Source organism: Heterocephalus glaber, unplaced genomic scaffold (assembly GCF_053883595.1).
Source record: "Heterocephalus glaber isolate CG9 unplaced genomic scaffold, H.glaber_assembly_v1.0 deba00001600, whole genome shotgun sequence".
In the NCBI taxonomy this organism is placed as follows: Eukaryota; Metazoa; Chordata; class Mammalia; order Rodentia; family Bathyergidae; genus Heterocephalus; species Heterocephalus glaber.
In genome coordinates this window covers 7,931,131-7,953,941 of record NW_028258372.1, presented here as the reverse complement: position 1 = coordinate 7,953,941, position 22,811 = coordinate 7,931,131, and the positions used below count along the sequence as shown (strand labels likewise).

The 22,811-nt window shown below is 36.7% G+C and overlaps 1 protein-coding gene and 1 non-coding gene across 3 annotated transcripts in view; both read left to right on the top strand.

Annotated features, from left to right (window-relative positions):
• Nucleotides 1-22,811, top strand: part of Exo1 (exonuclease 1) — a 27,870-nt gene extending 5,059 nt beyond the window's left edge. Inside the window, exons 5-15 of one of the 2 annotated variants that reach the window (XM_087194303.1) lie at nt 128-251; nt 1,457-1,594; nt 2,761-2,973; nt 4,813-5,000; nt 5,662-5,758; nt 6,710-6,935; nt 9,525-9,768; nt 14,781-15,354; nt 18,206-18,307; nt 19,457-19,650; nt 22,486-22,811. In XM_087194303.1, the coding sequence (XP_087050429.1) occupies nt 128-251; nt 1,457-1,594; nt 2,761-2,973; nt 4,813-5,000; nt 5,662-5,758; nt 6,710-6,935; nt 9,525-9,768; nt 14,781-15,354; nt 18,206-18,307; nt 19,457-19,650; nt 22,486-22,621 (2,236 nt within the window). In that variant the 3' untranslated portion in view covers nt 22,622-22,811. The remainder of the gene's footprint in view (nt 1-127; nt 252-1,456; nt 1,595-2,760; nt 2,974-4,812; nt 5,001-5,661; nt 5,759-6,709; nt 6,936-9,524; nt 9,769-14,780; nt 15,355-18,205; nt 18,308-19,456; nt 19,651-22,485) is intronic. The other variant, XM_087194304.1, reaches the window with a different exon arrangement.
• Nucleotides 11,788-11,916, top strand: LOC147823077 (small nucleolar RNA SNORA36 family). Its single transcript, XR_015444596.1, has one exon. It is a non-coding gene; the product is annotated as a small nucleolar RNA SNORA36 family (small nucleolar RNA).

The window sequence follows — 22,811 nt, the reverse complement described above, 5'->3', positions numbered from 1 at the left end:
GCTGTGTACTTTCAAATAAGTCAAACTTTCATTCTAGCAAAATTGGTAGAATTATATTTTTTAAATAATTTTTTGACTCAACCATGTAAATATGTTTTCATATTTTTAAAATATTCTTCCCTTACAGAAGGCGACAATCCAATCTTCTTAAGGGAAAGCAGCTTCTTCGTGAGGGGAAAGTCTCAGAAGCCCGAGAATGTTTTACTCGTTCTATCAATATCACACATGCTATGGCCCACAAAGTTATTAAAGTAAGCAAATATGAAGAGAATAAATGGCTAAGTTCATTTAACTCTAAGTTGCTTATTAATGGGAGGGGAAGAAAAGGGAGGATAATTATTCTAGGCCTGATCTCAAGTAAAGGTTGGATGTCAGAGAAGAAGGTAACAATGCTCTTAGAGGAAAGGAATCCAGCAGTTTCCAAGGGAGAAACCCTGAGACAAGTGAGGTTGAGGTAAATGCTTTAAATAAATTTATGGCATGTTCCATGGAGCTGGAAGGGACAGATTCCTGGGTTGTTCATTCTCACCCCACCTTCCTATAGCCTTCAGCACTTACCCTGAGTGTGTGATATGTAAAGGAAGTGTATAGTGCCAGGGATGTAGCTTAGCAGCACCAGCCTGTCTGGCAAGAGCAAGGTCTGAGTTTGATCCCCCATACCAGGGGGGAAAAAAAAGATAGAGGAATGTGTACACTATAGCCACAGGAAGAGAGAATTCCTTTGTGGGTAGTAGATAAGAAACTGATCGGGCACAAATATCAGTGCCAAAGAATGAGTGTAGGACACTTCCTAGGCAAAAAAGAAAGAAAGAAAAATAGCATATTATACATGGTACAGTGGATCTTGATGCCTCTATCCCCATTTCTTAACTTCCCCAAACTTCTTGGGCATTGGAAGCTGTGACCCATGATTTAGAACAAGGAAGTTTGTGTACCAGCTACCTGGGATGGGGAACTGTTATTTTTGGCAGTTATTGTAAAGTACTTTTCTTAGTGGATTCATTTAAATGTGGTGAGTAGAATCTAGAATTTTATCAACACAGTATTAATAGACATTTGTAGCTTAATGGGACATGTTTTTTTTAATGGGGAAATTATATGCAAAACTGTAAATAAATATAATTTGTATACTTTTGGAACATAGCCATTCTTAAAATGGAAGCATTCTAATTTGAAATAATTTTGTATCTTGTAGGCTTTTTCCCACCTTCTGAATATATAGCAATATTTCTCTTATCCCAACTTATAAACTGATGTTTTAAGATTTCTTAGTGACTATGTACCTAGTGTAAAATATACTAGAACTAAAAGTGGAAAAACTACTTCGAAGGAATTGATTTCTTTAAGTAATACTAGCATATGCAAATTGAGGCTAATAATAAAATGGGTTTGAGCCGGAAGTTGCTTAGTACTTTCTAGATGCCATACTGGACACTCACTGTGATCTGTCTCACAGGCAGCCCGCACTCTGGGGGTAGACTGCCTCGTCGCTCCCTATGAAGCTGATGCGCAGTTGGCCTATCTTAACAAAGCTGGTATTGTACAAGCTATAATCACAGAGGACTCTGATCTCCTAGCTTTTGGCTGTAAGAAGGTATTTAGCTGCAACTACTACATACTACTATGTTGACAGAAGTAGTGTAAATCGAAGAGCTGAAGTTTTTTCTTTCCAGGAATAATTACTTTATTTTCTATCTCCAGTCTTCATCTATAATATAGTATATCCAATTTTTATAATGTTTATAATTATTTAAAATGAAAGGTTTTGCTCATAATGTTTGTGCAATCTGGACACGTTCAGAGTAAGCCTTTAAGATTAGTTTTGTTGTTCTATCCAAATTAGTGGGGCAGGAGCGTCCTGGAAATCAAGCCCGTTTGTTAACAAGCTCTCTGCCACTGAACTACACCCCCAGCCTGTAAATTCTTTAGTAGAGTGTAGACTTACCAATTTTACTTCTTGATAAAGATACCATATACCTTACATTTTTCAACTAGGTAATTAGGTAAATTAACTAGCATGTCTACTAAGAGGGTGTTATTCAGTTATTTAGAATTATATGGAAAACTTGATCATAATATATTTTTTTTGGTACCAGGGATCAAACTCAGGGATCAACTTGCACTTGCGCAGCAGGTGGCGAAACCACTGAGCTAAATCCCCAGCCCTTGATCATGATATATTAAGGGGGAAAATTAAGATACAAAACTGTAGGCTAATCTAATTTTTGTTAATAGCGATATTTATATTGTCTATATCATTCATAGATGACTAGAGGATTCTATATTGAAAGGTTAATCCCAGGTAACAGTGATAAATGAGAAATTATGGACAATTTCTTTTTCTTCTGGAATTCTGTGTATCCCAAAGTTCCTATAACAAATATATATTACTTTAATAATAAGAAAAGATTGATTACTTCAAAATGTAAAAGAAGGAGGTAAGAGGAAATGCTCTTTGTATACATTATTATTTGATCATCATGACAGCCCTGTGACAAAGGTAGAAGTAGAGAGGTCAAGTTAAGTGTTTATTTATTGCCAGTCCAATGGAGTCCTGGCTCTGTACCTTGTCTACTTCTGTCCTATGCTTCCATTTAATTTATTTGCAAATTTAATAGTCAGATCCAGCCATTCTATCTCTCCTATATCTCAATGTCATACAGTGAAGAACAAAGATTTCTTAGAATTATTGTGATGCATTAAATAATGTTGAATCAGAGTGATCCTACTAAGTATTAAAAATTTCTACTCCTTTTGAAGGTAATTTTAAAAATGGACCAGTTTGGAAATGGACTAGAAATTGATCAGTCTCGGCTAGGAATGTGCAGACAGCTTGGGGATGTATTCACAGAAGAGAAGTTCCGTTATATGTGTATTCTTTCTGGCTGTGACTATCTCTCATCACTGCGTGGGATTGGATTAGCAAAGGCATGTAAAGTGCTGAGACTGGCCAATAATCCAGATATTGAAAAGGTAAGAGTGACTTACCAAATGCCACATTCAATTTCTGAAACGTTTTAAATAATAAACTACTCAGAATATGGATTTTAAATGTTCTTTTGTTAAATAACTAAGACACTAGAACTTCGTTTTCAGCAACTAAGACATCCGAAGAGCCATATTTTTGGCAATTGACAAATTAGTAGCAATTTTTACTAGACTTAAGGGCAAAATATCTGGGATAGAATTAATGGTAAAACTCCATCCTTTGACTGCTGTCCTACTATTACTCTGTAGTAGTATTCTCAAATTTTTTGGTCTAAGGATAGGGATCTCTATACTCTTTTTCTCCCCAGTACTGCGATTGGACACAGAGCCTTCGATTTGATCTACATCCCCAGCACCTTTTTTGAGTCAGGGTCACTAAGTTCCCCAGGCTAGGCTTAATCCTCCTGCCTCATCCTGCACACCCTTAAAAGCTCTTCAATAGTAATTTTTGTTTGTGTGGGCTATAACTACTGGTGTTTACAAAAGTAGAAATTAAAACAAAAATTTAAATATTTAGTAATTGAATTGAACTTAACTCATTACATGTTACTGTGTTAGGAAAAATAACCACATTTTCAAAACATAAAAGCCAAGAGAGAAGAACTGTACATTTATGCAAATTTCTTAACATGGCTTGATGAAAGAGCTGTATTCACATACATCTTCATTCAGTAACCAGTAGCAGGTATTCTCTGAGAAACTAAGACACTGAACATCATTACTGTATTTCTCTGATGCCTGTACCTTAATAAACCTACATTGGAGCTGGGGGTGTAGCTCAGTGGAAGAACACCTACCTGCACGCACAAGGCCCTGGGTTCCATCACCAGCTCCACAAAAAAAGTAAAACATAAAATAAACCCACATTAAAGAAGCTCATTTGGACAGTTCTCTGAAACCCTTGGAGGTTTGGTTTTTTTGTTTGTTTTATTTTTTTGGTACTGGGGATTGAACTCGGGACCTTGAGCTTGCAAGGCAGGCGACAGAACCACTGAGCTAAATCCCCGGTCCCTCCTTGGAGTTTGCAGAGTAGAAATCCCATTTTCCAGGAGTACAAAGTGAGTTCTCAGGATGCAAGTGGTGTGATACTGTGGAAAGATCCCTGGGTTGGAAGATGATGTCTTCTCTGGGATTAGAGAAACATCCCTAGCTAGCCTGTGACTCCGTGATTTTCATCATAGGTCTTTTCATCTGTGAGCTTAAAAAAGCAGTCATCCATTGCTTAATAATGAGGACCATTTCTAAGAAATGTGTCCTTAGGCAATTTTGTCATTGTGCAGACCTGGTTGGGTATATTTAGACAAGCTAAGACGGTTATGATGTCACTGAGTGATATAATCTTAAGTCACTACATTTGTATATGCAGTCTGTTGTTGACAGAAGCATCATTATGTAGTACATAACTGTAATATTTAAGATACCTTTAGTATCCATGGCCAGCAGAAGTTAGAATGTGGATTTAATTTTACAAATATGATCTAAGAATATTTGAGTTCTTCTCAAGTTTCATGTTGTTTTTTGTTTTCTGGATAAAATGAACTTTGAGAATAACATCTTGAAGTTATGCCTAGGAACATAAATTTGATGTATAACTGAATTGGGTTAATAATAGAAAAACCAAGAAAATATTAGTTATGAGAATTAGAATCTTAAGTGATCTGACAAGGTTGTGTTTGCTACTACAGTTTTTTAATCTAGATGAAAGTAATTAATATTTCAGTCCTCTTTCTTCCTCTTCTAATGTAAATCAGTCTGTTTTAGGAATTCTATTGTTTAATTCCCTCTTCTTTAGTTGCAGATAAAAATTTTTGCATCCATTTTTAGGTTATCAAGAAAATCGGGCATTATCTCAAGATGAATATAACAGTGCCGGAGGATTACATCAAAGGATTCATTCGAGCCAACAATACTTTTCTTTATCAACTAGTTTTTGATCCCATCAAAAGGAAACTTGTCCCCCTGAATGCCTATGAAGATGACATTGATCCTGAAACACTAACCTATGCTGGACAGTATCCTTTTTGTTCATTTTAATTCCCAAAAATTTCAAACAAGTCTATTTTTGTAAGCCTGAGGGTCATCTGCTGTAGCATGTAATTACTTGGATTGACCCAACAGGAACAGGCACCGGGTCAGTTGCTTGTGATACACATTCCAAAAGTAGCATTTGTGAGAAGTCCTTGTGGCTCAGCTTAGCAGTAGGGCCTTTCTGGACGTGGGAATGCACCATGAGAGGATGCCCTTCCCATGGCCACTGGCCACTAGCACTCAAGCTGGTGCAAGACCCTGCTATTTAGGTCATAGCCAAGACTTTTTCTCCAGTGTCCCTTGAGAGGGAGGGTAAATGGTGATGCAGGGCTTTGCAGGATGACCAACTCCTGCAGGGACAAGTAGAGACCAGCAGACTATGCCTGTGATTCAGTAACAGTGATGTGGAAAGGAAGTAGGATCCATTTAAGTCATAAACCTTCAAGAAGAATTGATGACAATAGACAGTGTTTTCTGATCTTAGAACAGCATCATTTGATTGGTTGTTAATAAAGATATTTTTGGGGCCAGGAATTTAGCTCAGTGGTTCCGCCACCTGCCTCGCAAGCACAAGGTCCCTAGTTCTATCCCTAGTACCAAAAAATAAATAAATAAAGACATTTTTCCTTAATCTTATAAACCTAGATACATTGATGACTCTATAGCTCTTCAAATAGCACTTGGAAATAAAGATATAAATACTTTTGAACAGATTGATGACTACAATCCAGACACAGCTATGGTAACATTAAAGAAATGACATTACATACTATCAAACCTTCAGTCTTGAGCATTTCATATGAATGTACCAAGCATATGATGCCTTTTTTTCTCATCTCACCCTATTCAGCATCTTTGATACAGGACATAGTTCAAAACCCAAACCTAGAAACATTACCCTTGAAAGCACAAGCTCTATTTTTACTTATTCATTATTTAGCAAATATCTAATGAACAGCCCTGCTATGTGCCTTTGAATCCTATTCTGTTTTCTTCATGTGTTCTGAGAAAGTTTTGTACTCAGTGAGACCAAAATAGCTCTCTGTTTTTCAGTACATATTGTGTTTTAAAGATGGTACCAGGTCTGGGTCTAATAGAAACCAGTATTTTATAGCCTAGAATGTTTTGATTTGAATTCATCCAATTTCCAATTTTTAGAGATACTTGAGAGTACCTTAAATATATAATTTAACTGCCAGGTGAATTTTTTAAGATATTTAAATGACTATTTGAAGGCAAATTGCCAGGTGATTTTTTAACTAATTAATATTGAAACAATACATTTCAAAGATGCTTTTTTCCTGCCCACATTTCTTCAGTTCCAAACTTATTTTTGCACTGTTCATCTTGGGAATCTTTTTTTTTTCTTGGAAATGAGCCAACCAGGTGGCTTGACTCTTCTTAGAGAAGAAACACACGTAAGGAACACAAGGTACATTTATTTGGGAAGATAAAACTAGCAAAGTAGAAAATATTGAAGGACAGATTTTTTTTTTTTTTTTTTTGGTATTGAGGATCAAACATGGGACCTTGCACTTGCGAGGTAGGCAGTGGAACCATTGAGCTAAACCCCTGGCCCATAAAGGACAGGTATTTAAGGGTAATTTAACATATAGTGATTCATATTCATATAAAGGGAAATGAATCAATTATTTTCCTCTTTCAAGTAACCTTTTTCCTTTTCCCTTTTTAGCCTTCCCTCCTAAGAAGTCATAGTTGGGATGACAAAGCATGTCAAAAGTCACCTGCTGTTAACAGCATTTGGCATAGGAATTATCGCCCTACACTTGAAATGAATATTGTTTCAGATGTTACACGGTTGGAAGAAAAGCCAAGTACGGTGGGCATGAAACAAGTGATTAGTACTAAAGGGTTAAATCTTCCAAGGAAGTCATCCTTGGTGAAAAGACCAAGAAGTGGTATGTATTTCATTTTGGCAAGATACCAGCAAGTATTGGTCATACTTAAGAGTTTAGCAAGGTCTTAAATATTTTTTCCTGTTTATGGTTTTAGCTCTTAGATTTAGATCTGTGGTCATTTTAATTTTTTTTACATGATGTGAGATAAGGATCAAGATTCCTTATACATTGGTTTGGTTGTTCCAATCCCAATTGTTGTAAGTTTTCCTCTCCCCATTTAATTGCCTTTATACAGTTGGGCAAAATCGGTTGACTATATGTGAGTCTTTCATGAACTCTTACTCTACTTTAGCTTTATAGTACACCTTGAAATCAGTGTAAGTCTGCTGAGTTCTTCTCTTGAAAAGTTATTTGCCTAGTCTATGTTCTTCCTATTTCCATTTAAGTGTAAGAATTAGCTTATCAGTTTCTTTAAAAACAAAAAAAGGTTATGGGGATTTTTTAATTGAATCTATAGATCAATTTGGAGAGATTTAGCTTCTTAATACTGAGTTTTCTGATGTTTAAACCTTTAATGCTCTCATTTTCAGTGGACAGATCTTGCCCATCAGTTACCAAATTCATCGTTATATTTAGGGTTGCTTTTCTACTGTCGTTTATTTCTATTTCTAGTTCATTACTGGTTTATAGAAATACAATTGATTTTTGTGTTAATTTTATATAAAACTACATTAGTTTTAGTATCTCTTTTAAAGACTCTAGGATTTTCTACGTAGATCACAGTACTTATAAGTAAAGGCATCTTTGCCTCTCCTTTTCCAGTAAGCCCCTTTTTTATCTTTTTGTTGTTAGAACCTCCAGTAAAACACTGAACAGAACTACTGAGAACTGAGCACCAGGCTTTAAGAAGTGGAGTTTTCTTGTCTTAGAAGTACAATAATTAATTATTGTCTCCTTTTTCTTTTATTTTCTTCCCTCGGATAACTACATCAATGAATGAAATATTAGCAGCAAAAATAAAGCAAAGCCCTTTGTAAAATTTGAATTCATACTTTTATTTTTTTAACCAGATACAGATTTGGCCAAAATGTTCTAATTCCTTATGAACCAGAATCTTTTTCATGAAAATATGTCTGAACCTTTGTTTATTCATATGAAATGGGGTTGATGTTCCTATTTCACAAGTTTTTATGTGTGTTGTGTAAGATAGCATATAAAAGCACCTTGTACATAGCAAGTATACTATACATATTAGTTCCTTACTTTTCTCCCACTACCATCCAGATAGTTCATTTTATGTAGATGACTCATTACCGGTAAGTTTCCTTTGTCAAACTAAGTTTGCTTCCATATGACCAGCACCTAGCCATGTAGAGTCACCAAGGTATGCATGTGTGTATACACATACAGGCCCACAAGCCAGAAATACTGGAGCTAGTCCATATTTCTTATGGCAGCCTTTCAGATACTTAGGGGTAGTAGTTGTAACCCTTCTAAATTTCTCCCCCAGCTAACAAGTCCCTCATCCGTTGAGGTAGTCCTTTGGATATAATACCATTTTTTAGTAATTGTGTGATTCTTAGAGTGAGTCTGTATGATTCTTAAAGTGAAGTCCGTTTACCATAAGATGCAGTAAATATTCACAGTGTGGCACACCTTCAGTCCCTCATCTAGGATGGTGCTTTACTATTGCAAACTAAGATTGCTTTAGCTTTTACTGTGTTAGCATTCTTGGTTTTTTGCTGGTGTTTGGTGCATTTCTAATCATACTCTGCTAATTGCTGCTGAGTACCAGTACATTTCTTTTTTGAATCTTTGTATTAATTTCTAATATAAGTCATTTGGAAATCAGATAAATATGACACCCTATGTCTCAAAGTTTTGGTTACAGTAGGTTTGGCTGCATCATGTATAATTTAATTAGAGCAAGTACAGAAATCGAGAGCACATGAGACAGGCTTCTTTTCAAAACAACAATCAACAATAGTCTCTTGGGCTGTACAACTTGTTGCAAATCCGCATTACTAGTATACAATAGGTATTGCTTTACACTGTCCACTAGGATAGTATGAGAGACACTGAGGGTTCTTTCTGCATTCAAAATAAAAGCTTAATTAATGGGATTCTCCTAAAGAGCTGGACTAAACCTTCAAACAAGATGAAGTTAGTCTAGTGTGAGGATCAGAGCTAGGACATTCGAATTACTTTCAGCTACATGGTTACATGGTGTCTGGTTCAACAACCAGAACACGTATATGTAATAGATAAATTACTCCTATAATTGACATTAAATCTTAATTTGTGAATGTTTTCTTCTTTCTTATTTTTTGAGATAGGGTCTCACCATGTAGTGCAGGCAGGCCTTGAACTCACTATATAGCCCAGGCTGGCCTCCAACATGTAACTTTCCTCCTGCCTCAGCCTCCCAAGTACTGGCATTACAGGCATGTTCCACCATGCCTGGCAATTTGTGAAATTTTAAAATGGCTAGGGAAATTATTTTTGAATCATCTTTACATTTCCTTTTGTGAGGCACAGTTAAAATTAAGTAAATCTTTGCCTTTAAGAGTGGAATATAGTTTGAAATCAAAGGCAGATCCCCAACTATAGGTAAAACAAAGATTTACTGGTAATTTTGTTTTTATTTAGAAGAGCTATCAGAAGATGATCTGTTGAATCAGTACTTTTCATTTGCAAAGAAGACCAAGAAAAATGGCTGTGAAAATAATAAATCATTGAACTCTTCTGAAATGTTTGTGCCTGATCTGAGAAATGGAACTATTCACACAGAAAGCTTAAATACACCACCTAGGACAAGAAATAAATTTGCAACATTTTTACAGAGAAAGAACGAAGAGAGTGGTGCAGTTGTAGTTCCAGGGACCAGAAGCAGGTATAGTTACATCTTCAGAATGTTGGTTTGTCTGTTGTATTATGTACTGTATTGGTATTTATTTTGTCTGGAATTAACATTGACTCCAAAGGTAGGACCTGTTTTGGCCTAATTACAGTTATATCTTATGCAGACAGTTCCCAGCATATCATAGTTTGATTTAGGATTTTGGGACTCTATGATGGTGTAAAAGTGATACACATTCAATTAGAACTGTACTTTGAATTCGGAATTCATTTCTTTTCCTGGATTGTGAGTTTTAGTGCCCTCCTCTCTCAGGATACCTGGCAGAGGCAGTGAGCCATAGCTCCCAGTTAGCCTCAGGATCATGAGAGGAAACAACTGATCCTCTACACCCTACTATGTTGCTAAGTCAGGATGTTTGATAGGTTAGATATATTAAATGCACCTTTAAAATCAACAGTATTTTCAGTTTTTGTTGGTTTTATCAGGACATGAGCTCTTTGTAAACTGAGGAGTTTCTGTATTGTCTTAGTTCTGACCTAAATGTGTTGCTGTTGCCACCAGCTTCTGTTAGTTTTGTTATCTCTCCATACAGAATTAAATAAGAGGTTCATAGCCCCTGCCATCACATTTTGCTGTGCAGAAATTCTGTTGTTTTGGGAAATTCTGTTATTTTCCTTCCTCTTTTTTGTTGTTTCTACCTTTTTCATCTCTTGGAGGACTTTATACAATTTTACAAAATATTTTCAGAAATATATTAAAATATAGGTAACTACGCCTGGGGATTTAGCTCAGTGGTTCCGCCGCGTGCCTCGCAAGTGCAAGGACCCGAGTTCCATCCCCGGTACCAAAAAAAAAAAAAAGCATTATAAAATATAGATAACTAAAGAATTGTAATAGTACAAACCTGATACATGCTGGGTGCTATGGTTACAAAAATAAGAAAAACAGGTTTGTTGGGGTTTTTTTGTATATCCTTTTATTGGTACATTTTAGGTGCACAATATGACATTCATCATTGGAAATTTGCACCTTTGCATACTCTCTTGGTTCTTATTTTTTCCCCCTTCCCCTGCCCTTCCTTCAACCCCTCCATCCCTCCCTATTTACAAAGACTTTGTTTCCATTTTTTCATTTTCTCATATTAATTCCATTCCCTTCTTTCCTTTCCCCTACCCCTCCCACTTCCCCTTCCCCTTCCCCTTTGCCCCTTTTCCTATTTCACATTATCTATTATACCTTTTAGTCCTTATTTACACTTTCAGTTTCTCACACTAGAGAAACTATTTGGTAGAAAAACATAGTTTTTATTTTTGGAATACTTGCAGTCCAGTTGGAAAAGTCAGTACATGAGCAATTTTTCCATTTAGTGCAGTAAGTATAGTGATTAAGGCATGTACAGTGTTTTGAGGGCACTAAGGCAGCATCTCCTTCTGCGACAGCAGTTGAAAGGGTGAGAGGGAAGGGGTGGGTGTTGAATGTCGCTAATGAGCTTTAAATGAATGGTAGGGTAAAGCAGACCAAGACTGGAGCCAGGTCTCCTCTCAGTACAGTCAAGCAGGTTGAGCAAAGGCATGGAGGTGGGGAACAGCATGGAGCCTGGGGCAACTACTTGCAGCAGATCATTGCTGTCACTGCTACTGTGATGCAAGTTGGGCAAAGACAGATGGAGTTAGGAGAGCAGGTCATGGAAGTCACATATGCCAAACTCCCAGCCTATAGCCTTCTTCAAAGATGATAGAAAACGTGTAAAGGGCTTTTACCAAGGGAGAGCTGTGATTCAATTCCTGTTTTGGATAGATCATTCTTAACACCCAGAGGAAATGGGTATGAGAGGGCCTAAGGTGGAGCACAAAAGATCAGTTGTGCTGTTGCCATAACCCCTGCAAATGATGACGACTTGGGGATTCACTTTAGTATAACTTGGGGATTAGGAATTTAGACCCCAGAGTCAGTCCACTGGGTTTTTTTATCTTACCATGTTCATTCATGAGATGTTTGACTTAAGCAAGTTACCTTCTGGGTGTTTCACTTTCCTCTTTTTAAAATGGGGCTTTCCAAAGTGTTGAGTTCAGTTCAGGAAGCTTCCCTGTTCTGTTAATTAAACTTTGGGACATTGAAATAGGCTGGGGGAGACTACTGGATAGAGTATTACTCTCTTCATTTACCTCCCAGCCTACAAAAATGAAAAGAAAAAGAAAACACAAGGCTAACAGTTGTAACAACTCAGGGTCATTGAGAGAACTGCCTAAGACAGATAATAGATGATAAATGCACATTGGATAGTTCTTATTTTATTGGCTTTGAATGGTGGTACTACATTGCTTTAACCGAATACCACAGGCTGAGTAATGTATAAAGAATAGATGTTCATTTGGCTCATAGTGCTAGAGCCTGGGAAGTCCAAGAGCATGGCGTAGCATCAGCACGTGGTGTGGGCCTTGCTGCAGCATGGGATGGTAGAGGGCCTCACGTGGTGAGGCAGAGCTCATATGCTACCTCAGATCTCTCCTCTAATAAAGCCACTAATGATGAGTTTGGAGTAACATATTCAAACCACAATAGGTACCACAGTGTGCAAGAGGAGATGTAAATGTGAGAAGTTAACGAGGCACAATATAGTAACTCTTAAAGAAAACTTGCCAGCATCTCTGTTCTTCTGGAAGACTTAGAATAAATACTTTTTGCTTTTTGTTTTTCATGTTCAATAAATGAGGCCACACATTGGGAAGTGGATCTGAAGGAATGAGCCCCGGTAATCCTTTGGCCTCCCTTTAGGTGATGTTTGAAACCCTTCTCTCATCGGGTCTTCTCAAGGCAAAATATGATACCCTTAAATGATTGTTTTGATTCTTGTTTTGCTAGTCACCTCATAGAGATCTTGATTAACATGGAATAATGAAAAAATACATCATGAAAGATGGACATTGGTATATATATGCTGAACCAAAAATTCCAGAAAGTTGACCTTTTTCATTTGGAAGCATTTTTGGAACTTGGTTTCTTTTCCTCCTGAGTGAGAATAGAGCTTGCCCTTTCTGCTGCTTAATGTTAATCTCTTCTTTGGAGATGACTAAGAATAATGCTGTGTCACTACAGGCCTTAACCGTGTAGTCACTGAAGAAGCTTAAGGGAATCTCCAAGTTTGAGGTTGTGCTTAGCTGCTTTATATAGCTTATTTGGATGTTTCACTAGTAAACTATTCAGGTGGACATTAAGAGATGCCTGGAGGAAGAATTATTTTCTCCATCAATTTCCTGTGAAATAATAGTTGGAAGTAAGTCTTTGATGTATAATTTTCTGACCTGAACTATATAGCAACATTTAATAATAGCTAACTATTAAAAGTAGTTTTCAGAATTCTTTTACATGTTCTCTTATTCCTTACAAAAGTGCAATGAGGTAGCATAGAGTTAATGTTATTCTCATGATCTCAAGTTAAGAATTTGATGCTCTGAAAGGTTAAATTTTCCCAGTGTGGCGATAGGACAGAGTAGTCACCATTGATGGGAACAGTCAGACAGGCATGGATTTGAATTTTCATTGTCATCTTATCAATTGAGGATCTTCCACATGCCATTCAACTTCCCTAGCCTTTCTTTATAAAATCCCCGACAAGTATATCCATAGGCCCTGGGGAAGGTCAGTAGGTGCTCTGTGTATGAAACACAGCAACAGTGTCCAATCACTGACATACATGCAAGCATTCATTACCACCCCTCTCTCTCTCTTGCAACTGAAAGGATATATTAACATGCAAAACACTGTCTCTGACCTATGTTTTTTGAAGCCTGTTTTAAGCCTTAATTATTTTTATTACATCAGTGCTTATCCTAGAAACATTTCAGTTTATCCCTGAGGTCTAGCAATAAAATAGCAGTTAAGTAACACCATAGGCTATTAGGAAAGAGCAGCCATGAGGTGGAAGGGGTTCTAGGCTTTAATTCTGTTCTCTGGCTGATTAATTTTATAACCCTGGGTATTCTCTTTACCCATGAAATGATACATGGGAGAATAGTTGGGTGTCGTAGAAATTACCGTGAATTTAAAGGTGAGTTTGTGATCAGATCTTAGGATCTTATGTGTTCTGTTGGATAAAAAGCCTAATGAAGACTTTCCCTTCCTGCCTGTACCCACATAGTTTATCTGGGGTATTAAATGTTTCCCCAACATTTAATAAATATCTGTTCTTAGATTTGAATCAGTACTTACTAGGAAGCTAAATTCTCTTTAAACTTCATATTTACCTGATCAGGTATTCTGGGATTTTCTTTTTTAAACCAGAAGTTTCTTTGAAGCAATCTCTTCAGTAATATTTATCACCCACCCATGGTGGCACACACCCATAATCCCAGCACTGAGGCTGAGGCAAGAAGATCACGATGAGTTCAAGGCCAGCCTGAGCTACATAGTGAGTTTGAGGCCAGCCTGAACTATACAGGAAGACCCTGTTTCAAAAAAAACAGTCTGAGCTGGGGATTTAGCTCAGTGGTTTCACCGCCTGCTGCGCAAGTGCAAGGACCCAAGTTTGATCCCCAGTACCAAAAAAAATCAGTCAATGGGATAAATGGCTAATTTCTTTTGCTTCCTGTAAAATATGGGACAATAGTTAAAATTGTTATTTCTGTCCCATATTTCCATATCTGCTGATATATTTGACTACTGTGAAGCTGCTATGTTAGGTACTATGGAGGGTACAAAGTCATGGTCAGTACCTGCCCTCGAAGAGCTTTCTTTCTGTTTGGGAGCTGAAAGGGTTTGAGGAGAGAACATCTATATAATGAACTTCATACTAAAGAAGTTCCAAATACATGTGTGTATATATAGGCGACCCATTTTTAGAAAGTCTTGTCTAACAATTCACTATATAAGCAAATTTCTAATTGAATGAATTTTATCATAGTCAGAATTTAAACTTTGATTGTATTTCAAGATCTATATTGCCTTTATGAAATTAATCTATTTTGAGACTGTTTAAAGATGCTGGATGATTGTTCCATTTTGACATCCTGTATATACAATAATCCATTTTTCTTGGGTTTTGTTAGGTTTTTTTCCAGTTCCCTGGATTCCGCTGACTGTGTGTCAAAGCAGACAAGCAGCCAGCCTCTAAGTGAAACAGCTGTCAGAGAAAAAGTGACTGATCTCAGTGAATCAGATTGCCCAGACCTAGAAGGCAAGAAGCTGGTAGATACACAGGCAGCACATAATTCAAGTGGTGAGAGTCCAGATGATGTGACTGTGTTTGCTGGTGAAGAGCCTCAGTTTGTTAGGACCGGCACATTCACAAGGACCATTTCACCACCCACTCTGGGGACACTAAGAAGTTGCTTCAGTTGGTCTGGAAGTCTCAGAGAGTTTTCAAACTCTCTGAGAACCTCTCCAAAGCCAAGCACAATGTCACAGCAGTTCCAAAGAAAAAGCGGTTCCCCTTCCTCTCTGCCTGAAGACACTAATATGTCTGATATGTCTCAGTCAAAGAGTGATGAGTCAGGTGATGAAGCTCAGCCCTTACGTGAAATGGATTTGTCCTCACAGTCTCAGAAAAGTATGGAATTCTCACCACACAGTTTAAATGCATCAGAACTTTCTCAGCCTTCTAGTAAGGATTCCGATTCAGAGGTGAGTCAAATCAGGAAGCCTTTGTTTGCAGTTTACATGTAAGAGAAAATAAGGTGTTAGGCAATTGAGGAAATTTTGCCTACATGATGGAAATGACCAGCTATCTTAACATTTTACTATAAGTGCTACTGTGTAGGAAGTTAACATTTTATTCATTTTGAAGGACTTTTCTGTATCTTTTGTATTTTCAACTCCTGTACATTTAAACTGATTATACTTCCTTAATCCCCATGTGTTCCATTGATAGGAACTTGAGTTGTGGCACAGTTAGCACCTACACAGAATGATAACCTATGAAATGAAAAATGATTATAAATTTACTGCGTAAATCCTTAATATTGTATAACCTTGAATTCAGATATGAGACTGTATAAAGAAATGGCCCTACTAATATATTGTTGTCTGCCTTAAGTTTTAGAACTTTAAAAGCATTTTCGTTTTTATTTTTATTTCTGCTAACCTTTAGTTTATGAAAAAATACTAACACAAATGACTTTATGTTATTATATTTTTAATGATGGATACCGCCTAACCACTTTTTTCTTCTATATCTTTTATCCTGACTTTGATTTTTTATTTCTGGCTTTAATTTTTGTTTTGTTTTATTTGTTTGGTTTTTTTGGTACTGGGGACCTTGTGCTTTTGAGGCAGATGTAGTGCCACTGAGCTAAATCCCTGGCCCTTCTGGCTTTGATCTGACTAAAATCAAAACTCCAGATAAGGGCCGGGGATTTAGCTCAGTGGTTCCGGTGCCTGCCTTACAAGCGCAAGGTCCTGAGTTCGATCTCGGGTACAAAAAAAAAAACAAACCTCCAAATAAGTACTACTTATAAGATCCAGTGACATATTTTAAAACGGCATAATGCCATTACCTCAAATTTACCAATATAACACGGTTCCATCTTTACCAAATATTACCAAGTTGAACGAATTGTAACCACTGTAATATTTGACAAAATTTTAATGTCTGATACTCCTGAATATTGAACAACACTTAATAAATCAGTACAGCTTGTATTTATCAAAAAGAAAATTATATTGGTTTCAAGTTATATTGGATTCGAACTGAAGTAAAAGCCAAGCTACCATTTGGAAATAAATTGTTTTCATTTGGAGAAAGCTGAAATCAATTTATATATTTGAACCCTGAGGCTTTCTGTAGCATCTTCTAGATTTTTAGAAGCATCTCAAGCCAAATTTGTGCTACCTTTGAAATTTTGGCTTTTCTTTTCCCTTTGTATTTCTTATTCTTACTGGTTTAGAAGACTCTGTTTCTTTAAATAAACTTCTCCATGTTAGTGTCTTTTTTTTCCCCTGTTTGTACACCATACTGCATTTCCTCTTAATGATATCTGGGTACCACCACAGCCGCTATCTCTTGAACATCGTTCATAAATACATCTGTTTGTGAGGATGGTTTAAGTGTGTTGGCTTACCTGTTTCTTTTCTCAGCATGCATCTTCATGTTTCATTTACTTTGCAAGCTTTTGGCCATGTTTTCCTGAGAAGCTTTGCCAGCCCACAGGCTGGGCCAGTCCTGCCAGCACAACACAAGAAAAGACATACTCTGTCTTCTGTTCTGGCTCACCATCTTTTATACTAACCTCTCATAGAGATGTGAACCCCCCTCACCCAAAATATAAACTAATCTAGGAACCATTCATTGACTCATTGCTCTGGTAAGCCAATAGTAAGTTCTTCTTAGGATTATTAATTCTCAAACAATTGAATGTTAACCTTATCGTGGATTTAGAAAATGTTCCAGGAAGTGAAAATGTCTTGAGGCTTTATTTTTAGTATCAGTTTTCCTCCTATGCTCCTGGAGAAAATGTTTCGATACTGGGGCTTTCTATTGGTAGTTCACTGTGAAAGGCGACAGCCATAGGTTCTGTCTGGTTTTTGGTTTTTGTTTGTTTGGTTGGTTGGTTGGTTTTTTGGTACCAGGGATCGAACTGGGGTCCTTGCACTTGCTCAGCAGACGAGGAAACCACTGAGCTAAATCCCAGGCCCGGTTCTGTTTGTTTTGAGGTCACTGACCCTATTGGAGGTCAAAGTACGTAGGGTCTTACAATCTTTATGGTAAGTCAATGGGATCACCACTACTGTCAATTCTGAACAAGGAATATTAGGGTTATATAATAAATAAATTATCTCTACATCCTTTTGCAAAAGTGGAAAAATGTAAAATTTTCTGAATTTTCTTCATTGTGCTTTTCTTCTCTTTAATGTTGAACATGTGACACAATTAAGAGAGGACTAGCAGGGGATTTAGCTCTGGTTCTGCCGCCTGCCTCGAAAGCACAAGGTCCAGAGTTCGATCCCCGGTACCAAAAAAATAAAAAAACAGAGAGAACTAGAGCTTCATTGGTTCTGCTTTTTGTAGCTCATAATTTATGAAAACAGTCAGCAGAGTTGGGGTAAAACTGTTACAGTAGGAGACTGGTTTTCTCTGAGTCAACATTTTGACAGGCTCTGCAAATGGTTTAGAAAAGCCTTCAAAATTACTTTTTTTTGTACCGGGGATCAAACTTGGGTCCTTGCGCGCAGCAGATGGCGAAACCACAGAACTAAGTCCCCAGCCCCAAAAATACATTTTATATAAACAGTTTACTTCAGCTAAATCATCTTACTATCTTCAGTGAAACTGGTGAATATCATCCTTTGCGTGTGACATTTATTTTCTTCTATTAATTATAGGCTATGTTTTTATATTTTCTTTCCTTGAAATTGTATTTACACCAATTGTTTTCATTTTACTTATTTTCCATTTTGTTGAATATTGGTTAGTTGTCATAAAAATTCCACAGTGAAAAAATCTAATTCTACTTTATTTTTGATCTTGGCAATCTAGGAGTCTGATTGTAATAATAAGTCACTTCATAATCAAGGTAATCAGAACTCCAAGCAACATTTATCTCATTTTTCAAGGAAAGAGACACTTCTAAGGAATAAGGTAAAACATTTATTAAAATTTTCTTTAATTTTAGAAGTAGTATATGTTTATTAGAGAAATACAAAATTAAAATATTTGCTTTTCTGGTTTATAAAAAAGTCTACTTTCAAACTTCCTAGTAGAGTATTTGTGCTTAACTGTAGGTATTCAAGATGTTAAGCTGAAGCCTATTTCCTCTTGCAATATAAAGATCTTTTTCCATGTCTTATATAATCATTATTTATAATCACTGTAATATGCCATCGTATGGGTTTATATAATTTATTACTTTAAAGAATTTGTGCTGTTGCAAACAGCATTGCTACCGATGTGAGTAAATATTTGAGTACATATTCTTGAATAATATGTAGAACTGAATTCCATTGAGTGATATTACTGGTCCCAAGGAATGTATGTTCTAAAGCTTTCGTATGTATTTCCAAAAAGCCTTCTCAAAATTGTCCCACAGTAAGGCAATTTTTAAAACTTTGCCATTCTTTTACAACCCTAGCTAGATTAATCAGTTTTATAACTTTTTTATATACTTCATTTGTACTGTTCTAAAAAACAGCAAAATTTCACTGGCTCTATACTGTCCACAAAGTAAAAATCAACCCTTCAGTAGAAACAAAAATAGAAATTTAAGTAAATTATGCTACGTGGAAGAACAGGGAACTTATTCAAAATAAAATTCAGTTCTACATGTGACGTGGAAAAATCTTCCGGATGTATCATTGAGTGGAAGCAAGAAAAAGGAAATAACAGTGTATAGAATGCTGCCAGTTTTCTGTGTGTCCTGTGTGTGTGTGTGGATGATTTAGTGGATGCACAGGAAACCTAACAGCCATTGCTTCTGGAAAGAGGGGCAGAGAGTTAATGAGACTCACTTTGCTCTCTATTCTTTTGTATTATCTGTTAATATAATTATCATTTCTGTAGTAGACATTTGTAAGTAACACTTTTTTTTTTTTTGGTACTGGGGATCAAACTCAGGTCCTTGAGTTGTGTAGCAGGCGGCGAAACCACTGAGCTAAATCCCCAGCCAAATAACACCTTTTTGTATGTTGCTTATGGGTTATTTTTCTGTTCCAATGTGTAAAGAATACTTTGAAGTTAACTAAAGATAGTTGCTTTGATAGAGTATTATTAAAGTGGATGTTTACTCTTCAGGTTCCTGGGCTAAGTAAATCTAGTTCTGTGGACTGTCTTTCTGCCACCAAGATCAAAGCTCTGGTTCCTGCCAGAGTCAGTGGGCTGAGCAGGAAGCCAGCAAGCATCCAGAGGAGAAATCATCGCAATGCCGAGAACAAGCCAGGTTTACAGATAAAAATCAATGAGCTCTGGAAAAATTTTGGTTTTAAAAAGTGAGTTGCCTCGTTCCTACTCTGACTTCTTTTCAGTAATTCCTGTTCCCTTCTCCCAACTCCAGTCTCTAGTTTCATGTGAATCAATTTCTGATTCAGCATTGATCCTCAGTCTAGCTTTGGAGTCCCCCTGTGAAGCCTGTTACTTTTCTAGGTGTTAAAAATCTCAGCTTTCTTTCATTCTTATGTCCTAGAATTGTGATGAGAATAGTTTTAGACAGGTAAAGGCAGTAGTGCTGTATTGTATTTCCCTAAATTATCACATCCAGAATGGGGAGAATTGCTGATTTTATGTAACGAATTTGCCAGATTTCTAGTGTAGGCAGCACACATTGTTTTAAAAAAATTGGGCTGGAGATTTAGCTCATTGGTCCCGCCACCTGCCTCAGAAGCGCAAGGTCCTGAGTTTGGTCCCTGATTCAAAAGTAAAATTGATATTGTATTAGCCAGGCAAGGTGGTGCATACCTGTCATCGTGCACACCTGAGGAGGCTGAAGCAGGAGGATCTCCACAAGTTCAAGGCCAGCCTGAACCACACAGCAATACCCTGTTTCAAAAAACTAGGAAAAAAAAAATGATCCTGTATATACCTATTTTTTTAACCACAAACTTCCTTCTGTTAGACTTCAGAACTAGCTGCAAAGCAGCATCAATTTAATACTTTACTTTCTTACATTTCTTAATAGAGCAAAGTGTTAAATTTAATGAGTTTTTTTTTTAACTTGCATGGGCTCATAGGATTAAACCTTATTTAATAGAAATATTGTCACAGTCAGATGAGCTAGTATGATAGGGAACACTTTGTAAATAAGTAAGTACTGGACAATTGTTTCTTATTTTCCTTTATGCAAAGTTTAGGATTAAATTCATACAGCAGCAGCTCAGGTTCCTTTATAGTCTTAAAAATTACTGAAAGCCTGAAAACACTCGAGTTTATGTGAGTTGTATTTGTCAGCACTTCTCACCATCTTAGAAATGAAAATCGACATTTAAATAATTTCCATTTTTAAAATAATAATGGGCCCATTACATATGAATACTGTAAAATTTTATGAAAAATGGTTATCTTTTCCAAAACAAAAAAAATAGGAAGATTGGCAATGTTTCACACTACAAGTTTTTGTTTGGCTTAATAGAACTCAGCTGAATTATTATATCTCCTTCTGCATTTCATCTGTTATGACATGTCATTTTGGCTAAAGTACAGTACAGGAAGGATACATAGCCCCACACATATTTGCATTTGGAAAGAGTATATTTCGGATATGCATTAGATAATTATTTATTTTCTTCTTTGCTATTATACCAGAGTTCAATAAGCCCTAGGGGCTGGGGATTTAGCTCAGTGGTTCTGGTGCCTGCCTCGCAAGCACTAGGTCCCGAGTTTGATTCCCCGGTACCAAAATAAAATAAAATAAAATAAGCTCTGCTTTCTTTCATTCGTTCTCTAAGTATTGGGAATGGAATCCAGGGCTGCATCCTCAGTCGTTTTTCTTATTTTATTTTTTTGATTTTGAGGCAGGTCTCACTAAGTTGCTCATACTAGGCTCCCTAGACCCTCCTGCCTTAGCCTTTCAGGCATGCATCTCCACACCTGGCTCACTAGTGCATTTTCAATGGGTCTTTTACTTTGATGTGGAAACATTATGTCATGAGTTGTATTTTATAAGGGAAAAAAATCATAATCAGTAGTCTCAAGTATTGGAAAATATCAAGTGGCAGGTACAAGTTTTCTGAAATTCTAAGTTTTGCTTGAATGATATCGTTGATAACAAGTACTGTGAGTTACTTCTTTTGAAATAACTGGCCATCTCTGTTCATTTTAGAGAAGTCCTTTACCAAGTCCCTAAATTTGAATGACCATAATGTCACACATTTTTACTTTAGATAACCACCTACTGTGGTACACAACACAAGTGTTTTATATGTGCTGCTTCCCTTTTTTTTCCCCGTTTTTTTTTTTTAAGACAGGGTCTCACTGTGTAGTTCAGGTTGGCAGGCTGGTCTAAACTACATAGCCCAGGTTGGCCTTGAACTTGAGGTGATCTTCCTGCCTCAGCCTCTCAAGTGCTGGGATTACAGCCATGCACCACCACACCTGGCTTTATGCCTGTTATTGTCTTAATTCATACAGAGTTGCTGGCATCTCTCCCCAGTTCTGCTTTAGCATCATCAATACAAATGTCAGCACAGTGGAGAAGCCAAATAAAGTCTAAATGTTATTATGAAAATAGTTTTGGTATTACAAACACCCTAAAAGGGACTTGAAAACCTCCAGGAGTTCTTGCATGGAAGATACTGTGAACTGATGCTAGAAGAAAGTTAAGGATACAATAGTATTCTTAGATGCCATTTAGAAAATAAGACTGATGTTTCATGTTTGTTGTCAGGAGGCAGAATAACCTGTCCTATCATAATAGGATTAATTTTTATGGACATAGAACTTCCTTCCAGCAAAAAAGGCAGGAGGTAAAAAAAATAAGATTCAACCAAAAGTTCATTTCACTTATATTGGTTCTTAGACTTGAGAGGAAAGAATTAAAATTTCTTTACTGGAGTCTTTTTGTCTTAGCTAGTATATATCTAGTAGTGGCCCAGCACCTATATTGAAGGGTGATTTTAAAAGTAAGAAGAGACACTAAGTAGTAAAACTTTAAATTTATTGAAATACTCAGAGAAAACCTGAATGTGTTCCATAATGAATTGAGACAGATCTTTTACTAAAGGGGATAGCCGTTCCTATATGTATCTATGGGGTTTTTTTCCAAGTAGATTATTTCTTCTCTAATATTCAGTACCCTAAAAGCACCAAATTTACTTTGTTATATTTTGCAGAGATTCTGAAAAGCTTGTTTCTTATAAAAAGCCCCTGTCTCCAGTGAAAGATAACATCCAGCTAACTCCGGAAGCAGAAGAGGATATATTTAACAAACCTGAATGTGCCCATGTTCAGAGAGCAATATTCCAATAAACACGGACTGCTGGGAGGCTGCTGTCCTCTGGAAGATTATATCAATTGGAACTCCTTGTTTGGAAGTGAGGCGATTACCAGCCTGAAAGATTTGTTCTTAGACAACATTTTAAAACTAGAATGTATTTTGTATGACGTTAACTGCATAATTGTTTCACTCAGCTTTTTATATTTTCATAAAAAGCTAAAG